This window comes from Austrofundulus limnaeus, unplaced genomic scaffold (assembly GCF_001266775.1).
Source record: "Austrofundulus limnaeus strain Quisiro unplaced genomic scaffold, Austrofundulus_limnaeus-1.0 Scaffold1370, whole genome shotgun sequence".
In the NCBI taxonomy this organism is placed as follows: Eukaryota; Metazoa; Chordata; class Actinopteri; order Cyprinodontiformes; family Rivulidae; genus Austrofundulus; species Austrofundulus limnaeus.
This window is the reverse complement of record NW_013953772.1, coordinates 3,318-15,189: the sequence shown is the minus strand read 5'-3', so window position 1 is coordinate 15,189 and position 11,872 is coordinate 3,318. Positions and strand designations below refer to the sequence as shown.

At 41.6% G+C, this 11,872-nt stretch overlaps 1 protein-coding gene across 1 annotated transcript in view; it reads right to left on the bottom strand.

Moving 5' to 3' along the window:
* Positions 1 to 7,832, bottom strand: part of LOC106535138 (troponin C, slow skeletal and cardiac muscles) — a 14,044-nt gene extending 6,212 nt beyond the window's left edge. The window contains exons 1-3 of the mRNA XM_014032056.1: positions 7,524 to 7,832; positions 6,486 to 6,516; positions 4,807 to 4,953 (exon numbers count right to left, since the gene is read on the bottom strand). Of these exons, the coding sequence (XP_013887510.1) occupies positions 4,807 to 4,953; positions 6,486 to 6,516; positions 7,524 to 7,547 (202 nt within the window). The 5' untranslated portion in view covers positions 7,548 to 7,832. The remainder of the gene's footprint in view (positions 1 to 4,806; positions 4,954 to 6,485; positions 6,517 to 7,523) is intronic.
* Between the last annotated feature and the right edge of the window lie 4,040 nt (positions 7,833 to 11,872).

Genomic DNA, 11,872 nt, shown 5'->3' with positions numbered 1-11,872 from the left:
TGCACCTCATTCAAAATCAATGCGGTCCCACGGCCCTCTGCGGCCCAAAGTTAAAAACTGTTGTTCTTTTGAGGCCCTCAAGGTGGCGCTCGCGGTGGCCCATAGGTTAAGAATCTGTGGATAGATGTACTAACAGAAGAGAAACAGGAAAACATCTCTTTTCACAAACAGGTTTGATCTTATTATGCTCAATGTGGATGTGATCTGAGCAGAACTGAAGCTAATAATGTAACCTCCATGTGCCTCCATTGTCGGGGCGGCTTACCTGAGCTGTGGCTATAAGTTTGTCGGTGCCTGGCGTGGCGGCAACCCTCGAACCCGCTGGTGGACACCGGCGGTGAGGGATGCTGTCAGGCTGAAGAAGGAGTCCTATCAGGTCTTTTTGGCCTGTGGGACTCCGGAAGCAGCCGATTGGTACAGGCAGTCCAAGCAGACTGCAGCTCGGGAGGTCACTGAGGCAAAAACTTGGGCGTGGGAGGAGTTTGGAGAGGCCATGGAAAAAGACTTCCACACAGCTTCGAGGCGATTCTGGTCCACCATCCAGCGTCTTGGTGGGAAAGCGGCTCGTCACCAACACCATTTATGGTGGGGATGGCGCACTCCTGACCGCAATTCAGGACGTTATGGATGGGTGGAATACTTCGGAGACCTCCTCAATCCTACAACACGTCTTCCCATGAGGAAGCAGAGCCTGAGGACCCTGGGGTGGACTCTCCAATCTCTGGTGCTGAGGTCACTGAGGTGGTTAAAATGCTCCTCAGTGGCAGGGCACCGGGGGTGGATGAGATTCGCCCAGAGTTCCTTAAGGCTCTGGATGTTGTGGGGTTGTGTTGGTTGATGGGACTTTACAATATCACATGGACATAGGGGGCAGTTCCCCTGGATTGACAGATAGGGGTGACGGTCCCCCTATTTAAAAAAGGGGACCGCAGAGTGTGTTCCAACTATAGGGGGATAACACTTCTGAGCCTCCCTAGTAAGGTCTATTCAGGGGTCCTGGAGAGGAAGGTCCATCGGATAGTCAAATTGCAGATTCAGGAAGTGCAGTGTGGTTTTGGTCCTGGTCGTGGAACAGCGGACCAGCTCTACACCTTCAACAAGGTCCTGAAGGGTGCATGGGAGTTCGCCCAACCAGTCTACATGTGTTTTGTGGACTTGGAGAAGGTGTCTGACCGTGTGTCTTGGGACCTCTGTGGGGGGTACTCTGGGAGTATGAGGTACCAGGCCCATTGATACGGACTGTTAGATCCCGGTACAACCTGTGCCAGAGCATGGTCCACATTGGGGCGGCTGTGGCAGAGTGGTTAGGGGAGTCGTCCTGGAACCGGAAGGTTGCCGGCTCGATCCCCGTCCAGCTGTCTCAGTTGTTGTGTCCTTGGTCAAGACACTTCACCCCTAACTCCTCTGATGTGTGTCCCATCAGTGAATGAATGTGATTGGCACTGATTAGTCTCCATACATGATTGTGCATGTTAGCTTTGTAGAGACCTAATAGAGTGCTGTGTGAATGGGTAAATGAGGACACAGATTGTAGTGTGAAGAGCTTTGAGTGTCCTGGATGGGTAGAAAAGGGCTATATAAGTACAGTCCATTTACCATTGCCAGTAGTAAGTTGGACTCATTTCCGGTAAGAGTTGGACTCTGCCAAGTTGCCCTTTGTCACCAATTCTGTTCATAACATTTATGGACAGAATTTCTAGGCACAGCCAAKGTGATGAAGGGATTGGTTTTGGTGACCTTAGCATAACATCTCTGCTTTTTGCAGATGATGTAGTCCTATTAGCTTCATAGGATCGTGATCTCCAGCTCTCACTGGAGTGGTTTGCAGCCGAGTGTGAAGCGGCCAGGATGAGGATCAGTGCCTCCAAATCCAAGGCCATGGTCTTGAGCCAGAAAATGGTTGCGTGCCGCCTCCGGGTCGGGGAGGAGGTCCTGCCCCAAGTGGAGGAGTTTAAGTACATCTCGGGGTCTTGTTCATGACTGAGGGAAGAATGGAGCGGGAGATCGACAGGGCGGTTTGGTGCTGTGTCTGCAGTGATGTGGGCGCTGTACTGATCTGTTGTGGTGAAGCAGGAGCTGAGACAGAAGGTGAAGCTCTCGATTTACCAGTCGGTCTATGTTCCTACCCTCATCTATGGTCACAAACTTTGGGTAGTGACAGAAAGAACGAGATTGCGGATACAAGCGGCCAAAATGAGTTTCCTCCACAGGGTGTCTGGGCTCTCCCCTAGTGATAGGGTGAGAAGCTCAGTCATCCAGGAGGGACTCAGAGTAGACCTGCTGCTCCTCCATGTTGGGAGGAGCCAGTTGAGGTGGTTCATCTGGTTAGGATGCTTCCTGGATGCCTCCCTGGTGAGGCGTTCCGGGCACGTCCCACTAGGAGGAGGCACAGAGGAAGACCCAGGACACGCTGGAGGGACTATGTTTCTTGGATGGCCTGGGAACACCTTGAGATTCCCCCAGAGCAGCTGGCCCAAGTGGCTGGTGAGAAGGAAGTCTGGGTCTCTCTGCTTAGGCTGCTGCCCCCGCGACCTAACCCCGGATAAGCGGCAGAAAACGGACGGATTAAACTATATTTAGCTTTGTGTTAGACAAATCTGACCTGCTAAGATGGTTAGCTAATATTAGTATAGAGACCAGTTTCAGCCTATAACCAGGTATGAGTGAACATTTTCTAAGAATTGACTGGAAATATTTATTATTATTTATGACAGTAAGAAATAATAAATATACTTTATTACTAGTTGAAGTCATAATTTTTCAACTAGCTAAAAAGTCTGTCATCGACTGACTTCAGGTCAGGTTTAGATCATTGTTACTTATAAATCATATATTTTGCTGTTTTACATGATTGTTGAATGAAATTAACAGATTAATTTATTGTAAGAATATTACAGATAATTTTGACACAGATCCAGTTGCTGTTAATCTAATAGTTGCTATGATGACTGAGAGCCAACACCCTGTTCAGTTGCCGTTTTTGCTCCTCCATGTTGTCACAGATGTTAACACAGGGTGGGATAGTTTGGGCTCACTCTAATGATATTCAGCTCTATGAATCTACTCATAGACTTGAATAAGTACCCTAGACTGAGCCCCACCTATCCTTTCCACTGTTAGCGTCTGTGACAGCATGGAGGAGCAGAAACAGCGACCAAACAGGACAACGGCTCACAGCCACCATAGCAAATAATAGATAAACAGCAAGCTGAACCGGATCTGTTTCACAAATTGTCTGTAATATATATTTACAATAAATTAATAATTATGTTACTTTCATTCAACAATCATGTAAAACAGAAGATGTTTACTAGAAAAATATATAATTTATAAGTAACAATGATCTAAACCAGACCTGAAGTCAGCCTGTAACTTTGACTTTAGCTAGTTGAAAAAGTATGACTTCAGCTAGTAATAAAGTATATTTATTATTTATTCTTACTGTCATAAAAATTATAATAAAAATATTTACAAGTCAACACTTCGAAAATGTTCTCTGTATACCTGGTTATAGGATGAAACTTGTCTCTACTGATGTTAGCTAACCATCTCCTCAGTTGGTCAGGTTCCTCTAACAGAAACCTAAAATATTTACATTTATAATATTCTAAATAATATATATGTGTAGTTTTTAGTTTTTTCTTTTAAGGGTTGCACCTCCTCATGATGTCTTCATGAAGACGATCCTTGCTCTGTGCAGGGTCTGTGGCTGCATGACCCGGGGCACCTGTTCTCCTATGTTTGTTATGCTCTGTCTTCTTCTGAATGGGTGTTCTGAACTGTAATTTCATTGTGCTCTGTACAATGACAATTAAGGTCTATCTTATTTTATCTAATCTAATCTAATCTAATCTAATCTAATCTAATCAAATAATTTTACACTCTGTAAGTCTAAATATTAACCAAAGGACAAATCAGCTTGTAATATTTCATAGTTTGTGTTAAATTGTAGCATGATTGAGCAGAGTTCACTCCTACAAGCTAATATCTGCAACCAGTTCAATAAATAACAGTGATTACATCAACTTTACAAGCTTATTTTAATTTTAAATTGTTATATTATTAGCTTCAGTTCTGGTCAGATCGTATTGAGCAAAATAAGATCTTGTGTTGTGAACAGAGACGTTTTCCTGTTTATCTTCTGTTTCTGAATCCATTACACACAGCTTTTCTTGCATTATCTAAAACATTAGATAGATTATGTAAACTGTAAAATATTAATAATAATTATGTTAATATTATTATTAATAGTTTTTATGATTTATACATCGTAGGTAATTTTTTTCTGCTCTGTTGCCAACATGTACAGGAATGGTAAATCTGGACTCTTGACTGTTTTGCTTTAGTCCTTAGCTTCACCAGCTGATGACACGGTCACATGGTTTCCGAGCACTCCAGCTGTTTTGTATTCCTCCATGAAGCTACTACAGACAAGCGCCCACTAGTGGCTGGCTGCAGTATTTTTTTAAAGTACTAAAATGAAACATTTTCCCGATTAAAAAAACAATACACTTCCAATAATTTTGTTCACATGTTGATTGTGTTGATTCACACAGTCCTCATTTTGCTGTTGTATGTTCAAATGCATTTTCCAGTATATTTACTTGTAATAATTAATTTGACTAAGACTTTGATTGACAGCCTGTTAGTGAGTTGAGAGGGTAAAGTTTGTATGAGTTTGACCAGATGCTGGCATTAAAACCTCAACATGGAAGTGCCTCAAAAAATTTTTTTTGCTTAAATTCTGAACAACGGGAGAAGACCAAGTTACTTTTTCCATGTTTATTGTCAATGGTGTTGTCGTACCGTCCTCATCCACCTCATCTATCATCTCTTGCAACTCCTCAGGGGTTGGGTTTTGTCCCAGCATCCTCATCACCTTCCCCAGCTCTTTGGTGCTGATACAGCCATCCTCAGCATCCTGGATGAAGATGTCAAAGGCAGCCTTGAACTCTGAAAGGAACAGAGCCGTTAGGACTAAGAAAGACTAAAACATACAACTCAGAAGGTGAAATGATACACAGTAGTGCTAAGCACTGCCATTAGATGTCTTCAGTAAATCTCCTGCAGCTTCACATTTCTTACAATTAACACAAACTGAGAAAAACACAAAAGACTGACAGTGTCTCTGTGTGTGTACTTAATTCTATTACAGCGTGAGCACCATAGTTACTATCCAAGTGAGGTCTTTAATGCAAAGTGAGGGCCTCTTCAAAGTCCTCACTTTATTTGCAGCTCAACTGTGCTTTACTAGTTAAGTTTAGAGGTATAGTGTGAATCAAATTTTGGTTCAGGTTAGGGTTTACTTATAGACCAGTAAGGGTTAGTTTTAGGGAAAATGTCTGGGTTAGGCATGAATGTATGGAGCTAAATTGGGATCATAAGTTTTGTTCAAAAAATAAAAAGTTTTTGAAACTGATAAAAAGAGATTTGAATCTGAAAAATAATTCTAAAACTGGAAAAAAAAGTACGTGAGCGCATGCGTGGCTCCTATCGGCTCCAAGAACCGATGAAGAGGAGCTCCACACTGCTAGTCAGAACCTGTCCCCGCCTATAAAGCTTCATCTGCAGCATGACTTTGGCCAAAATACCACGTTACCTTCTTGGGCTTGAAGTACCGAACTGATTTATATGAGACGTTCAGGAAATGTTTATTACACTTTCAGGAAATGTTCAATACATCACAGAGAACAGCACATTAAAGTTTAAAACATTTCAGAGCACGAGTGCGGCCCCTATTGGATCCAAGAACCGCTGGAGAGAATGAGCTATTCACTACTTTTTGAGAAATAAGCCCAAGAAGGCAACGGGGTACTTTGGTCAAAGTCGTGCTGCAGAGCAAGCACTACAGCTGGGGACATGTTCAGAGGGTTTGTGGTCAGGATTAGGACATAGAAATGTAGTGGAAGTCAATAGAATGTCTCCAAACGTAAAGCTCGTTGGGACCAGATGCTCCTTGTGGGGAATAAAGCCCACGACTTCAGAGGCTGATTTTTTTTTTTTGGGGGGGGGGGGGGGGGTTAGGGTCAGGTGTGAGGTTAAGTTTAAGGTAAATTTTAAGGGTTATGCTTTAAAATGACCATAAAGTGAATGGAAGTCAATCCACGGTCCCCACAGGGATATAAAAACAAACCTGTGTGTGTGTGTGCATGACTGCCTGTTAGCTAAATATCTTGTAAAACAACAGCACAGATTTTGATCAAACTCCCCCAAAAATTGTCATTTACATGTAGAAAAAAGAAAAAGTAGCAAACTGAATCATGACAGTTTTATATGGTTAATTTTAAGTTGAAGTAGCTGAGAACAAATCCCAGTTTACTTTCAACAGGTTTAGATGATGTGAGGTTTGTGTTTAAAATGTTATTTTTCTGGAAAAATTCATCAGCTGTATCTCAACAACTGACCAAGTTTTGGAGACAACCCACTTGTTGACAAAAGAAATTATATAAACAGCAGTAATATTCTTTTGTTATGTGTTTTCTCACCATTTTTCTGCTCCTCGGTCAGGTTCTCTACCTGCGGGAAAAACAACAGGAGTTTCAGAGTCGTAGACCTAAGGCCTTGTCAACATGCAAATGTTTTTCCCTATTTTTTTTACTTGTTGCTTCTTAATTTTCATTTTAAAACAGAATATATTTAATAACCACTCCCTACCCGACAGCTACAGTATTAGTCATAACTCACATGACTTTATATTTTAAAATGACATATCTGAATACCCCAAGTAATGGGTGAGGGGGCCTATCTTTAAGACTGTGTAGAATATGACCGCCGTCATGAAAGCTGCCATTTTGGATCAAGGGCAAGCTTTTCCAAAGATAGGTCCCCTCACATATTACTTGCTGGGGTGTTCAGATGTCATTCCCCCCTTTCTTTCTAAAACAAGTGTTGGTTAGGCACAAGGTTGAAACAATAACATTAGAATTGTCTGAGTGAGTGATTGTGTTGTCCTCACAAAATGCAAAGGTGGTGTTTAAAGGTCTCTTTCAGTGTGAAACCCCATTTCAAAAAGTACAATTTCTGGGCTCTGTCTCTGTTTTTGTGTGGACACATGGCTGAAATGGTTAAAAAAACATCTACATATTCACCACAACAGTTCCTGTGTGAACGGGTCAGTGTGGCTGAAGTGTAACGTGACACGACTGGCTGCTCGCTCTATTCTTGCCTGTTGGTTTCTGTGCAGCAGAGGAGCTCAGCTGTTCTCTGACCAGCTGTTCATTGTTTCATCGTTCAAACAGGAACACCAGCCAGTGGCAGCAGACTGACAAGCCTTACATGTCAGAAAACCTCCTAACATCAYATAAAAACCATTGTTGTAGTGAGTTTCACTATTCCACCTGACTGTAATATTCTTACATTTATTGCTGATTGGTATAAAAAAACACCAGAATCATTGTCAGAAACATTGCGCATATTTTAATAAATTGTGTAGTATTTTACTTTTTCAAAGTATTTTTTAAATAAACTCATTGAAAGTGAACCTTTGACAAAAGAACTGGATAAAACAGACTGTTGGGACTCACCGCTGCTTTATACACGTCATCCATGGCTGCTGATCCAGTCTGGGCTCTGCCACCCCTCCAACACCAGCAGGAAAACTGTCCCCTGTCTCCCTGTCCTCATGAGGAGATGATGGAGGGAGGAGTGACAGACAGAGGGAGGGAGGTCTATAAAAGGGAAATGATAAAAGACACCTAAAAATAGTGAATGACTGTCAGCTCAGTGGAAGTGGATATACTTTTGTAAACCTTTCACAAGTTCAAACTTATTTTACCAAAGTTCAAAGGGTGATAATGTTGTATGTGTGCGTGTCCTGATGCGTCTCAGTAATCCTGGTAGAAAAATCAAAAAGAACTATTTAAGTCTTCTGGACAGGTTTTTCTTCCGTAGAGAACTGCCAAAACTCATCAACATGGCCAACAAGTTCATCAGTGTTACCAACATGAGAGATATGTTAGTGTATGGGCAGCATGTCAGAACAGTGTTGTTGCCTCACAGCAAGACAGTCACAGGTTCACCTGTGTGAACTTTACATGTTCTCCTAGAGCACATGTAGGGTTTCTCTGGGTGCTTCTGTTTCCTCCCTCAGATCTTAAAGCTTCATGTTAGGCCCATTGGTAACCCTAGATTGTCTTTAGGAGTGAGTGAAAGCTCTGCAACTCAGAAAGAAAAAGGCAAATAAGGGATGGATGGATGGATGGATGGATGGATGGATGGATGGATGGATGGATGGATGGAGATTTAGGTGATTTAAAAAAATAAACAGAAGCTGGTAGATTGTTGGAAGTAGAATGCTACTTGTTGTTTTGGTTGTATTTTTTATTAAACACTGAGCATTCTTTGAATGAATGCATACAAGCTGCCACCTTCTGTTCCAATGTTTCAGATCTTTTGTAGATAAATCATGAAATTGAGCCATTTTGGTCAAAATAGTCTTATGTGATATTATGAGATGTTGTGCTCAGACAGTGTTTTGGATCACTCTCAGATACTACCACACTGCATTTGATCTCAACAGCTGTAAAACTGACAGGTTTTGAATTGATTTTGTCCACCATTTTAAACTGGTGGCCAATTATAGCTGCAGATCCAGCAAAAACAAAAGAAAATTGATGATTACATCATAAAAGACAGAACAGACACAAGCACTTCTTGTGTTGTATAATGTCAGTTAGTTGTGGTGGCCATAAATTGAGTAATCAAATGTTTTGCTAACAAATGAAGTCACAAATAGAGACGAGCAAAATCATGATTGCTCTGCCTCTGCCTTCAGGGCAATAATGAGTCTGTCTTAAACAATGTGTTTAAACAGTCAGAGTCTCAGGTATTCCAAGTCTAAAGAGAATAATTCATGCGTTTGTCTCTCTCAGTGGCTGTTTTGAGTATCTGGGTAAGTCAGATTGTTGAAATGACAATAGGCACACAGATGGAGCTATTTTCAGTCTCTGCCTCCACTGGAAATAGTTGCCCTTTTTCAGAGGAGGTGAAACAGGATCTATAAGAGTAAATCTGTTTACAGACTGGTAGTGTGATCAGATCCACCTGCTGAACAGCCTGCAGATTTTTACAGCAGGAGGAGAAACCATCTATTAAAGAACTGACTGATTATTTCCTGACACTGAAGGCCAGTGGCTGAAAATGACAAGATTTTGGATTCAGAGCAGCTTGAGACAAAAACAGATTTAAGAGGTTTATTAGTAAGCTTGATTTTGGCGATCCTCTGGACCCTCGAAACGGATCACTCTGTAGAGCAGAACACTGATGAGTGACGGGAGCAGATATGGTGGTTTTGTAGAAAAAAGAAGGGGCTACTGACCTTTCTGTAGACGAGTTGGGGCCGGTGTGTCCACAGCTGATGATCCGAGAGGGCACAGATCCAGGTAAGGGAGCAAACTGGGTTTGGATATCCAGAGGGCGGTCCAAGGTCAGAGCCGGGAGGTCAGAGAGCAAAAAACAAATCCAAAACACATTCCAGAAGGCGATGTCCAGAAAACAGAAATGGGTCTGAATGCCAAGGATCAGAGTCAGCATAAGTACCAGACAAGGAGCAGGCAAGAGGCGAAGGTTGAGAGGCAGGCAAGAGATCAGGCATGGGCTTGGTAATAATGCTGGACATTTACTGGGCGAACCGTTCAATAATCTAGCAGTGAGAGTCTGTGAATATGGRGCTTACAGTTTTTATTGATTACTTTGACCTGTTTGAAGAAACTGGGAACCTCTCAGTCTTCATCATCACCATCTCAGCAGAGCAGAAGACACCTATTGCAATGTGTTAACCCATTCTCATTGGATTGACAGTTTTCACACCCTTTTGCAAAACAGTTAACACAGATGTAATTCTTGTCATGTCAGACTTACCTTTTTGATAAATCCTATAGTTAGACTTAGGTTTCCAGAATTATTCTTCATTTCTGCTGCTATAGACTTAGACTGCTGGAGCACAAACTGAGCACATTTCCTCACTCTGCTGTTGTCTTTAGTCTCTCCTCTACATGTTTATTGTAATTATCGCTATCGATAACATTTTTTCTTTGTCTCTTTTCCAGAAGTAGGTGCACCCTGGACCAGTCCTGGACCAGTTCTTCTGTGTTTACTTGTCTCTTTCCTGTCCTCCAAGCAGTCCTGGACCAGTTCTTCTGTGTTTACTTGTCTCTTTCCTGTCCTCCAAGCAGCTGTTCGAGGCAGATGGCTACATGTCCTAAGCCTGGTTCTGCTGGAGGTTTCTTCCTGATTAGCAGGGAGTTTTTCCTCTCCACTGTTTGCTCAGGATGGGAGACTGTGATGAAGTGATTCAACACAATCTGCTGGCTTCTTCTTTAGATTGTTCTTTTTTCATGTACAGTGCCCTGAGACAATGTATGTTGTGACTTGGCTGTAAATAAACAGAATTGAAATAAACTGAATTGAATTCAAGAAGTCCAAACTCCGTTTTAGCCATGGTTACAGAACAGAAACCATATGCTCCAAGCTCTTAGAAACTCCTTGATCAGTATGAAATCACCGAAAGCATCTGTTTGACACTTCTTCACAGAATCTTTCAATTTGAAATCTGTCTGCAGACCTGTGGCTATCTCTTATATTCAAAGTACTTAGTATAGATTTTTGTTCTTTTCTGTAAAAGACTGTTTTTTATTCACCTAATTTCTCACACAGTAAAGGATTTTATTTTTATTTCCATGTATTCTCTGTTGGAATATTTCATTTGTCAGGCACAGTCTGAAAAAAAAAATGTAATCAATAAAATTTGCATCAACCATATCTGCTTCTGGATGCTTTTTTGCAAGTGGGTAAATATGACTACAAACAGCACTGGCATGTAAGCTACGTACAGTCATAGGCTACAACGACAAGCAATGGTGCACTGATTCACACATGAGGGCTGTATTTTGTATTTTGTTGCCCATTGTGTAATGATTGTTTGGAGGTGCTCATACATTGTGTCACAGGTGAGTTGTTTGAAGCCAAAATTTGCTTTTGTTCCATATTTTAAATGTTTTGACACARTAGCTGCCTTTTGCAAACAAAATGTGTCATATTGACCACTGTGTCACTGTTCAGGCCTCTGTGTTAACTGTTTTGAAAATGTGGATTTTGAGTTGACGGCTGCGTCAAAATCAATAAAAACTGTAAATAGGAGGCAGAACAGGTGAAACAGATGAAGGTGATTACTGTGAACAGAGGAGCTGGAGAACAGGCTGTGGGTGACAAGCAGCTGAGAACCATGACAGAGACAGCACCCTGGGCTGATCCGGATGGTCCCTGTAAAAATCTCTGATGAGAGTCTTGTCCAATATTGGTAAACCACTTTGAAGTGTCCTGCTTGGAAAAAAGTCAGAGCAACTCTGATTACCTCACCTGTGATTCTGATTCCGCTCAGACAGCAGGACCCGCCCTGCTCTGATTGGCTAAAACTGTGACTCTGGTTCGTTTCATTGGATGAAAGCAGCGTCAGTTAATCCATCACAATACAAGTTTTGCTGTTTTTTGTACAGGAAATGCRCTGCAGAGACAGCCTGGGGAGACAGAGGACTTTGATCGCTTTTGCCTGACAAAATGTAAAACTTTTGTGTAAMAACTTTAAGACCAACTTSCACATTTTATTTTAACAAATTTAAKACTTTTAAGGACCCACAGACACTATACTGCAGGCAAAGGTGATTTTCATAATTTGGTCAAATGTCCCTTTTTTTTATTGGAGTTATCACATTTTACTTTGTCATTATCTGATTTCTATCTGAAGCACTAAAAATGATTTGTGTATGACTTACCTATTCATTATGGGGTGGTGAAGGCTCAGATAACAAAATATGTTGATTCATTGATGATTATGGTCAAAAAATATTTTTTACACTTCAGATGTCCAAACAAAATA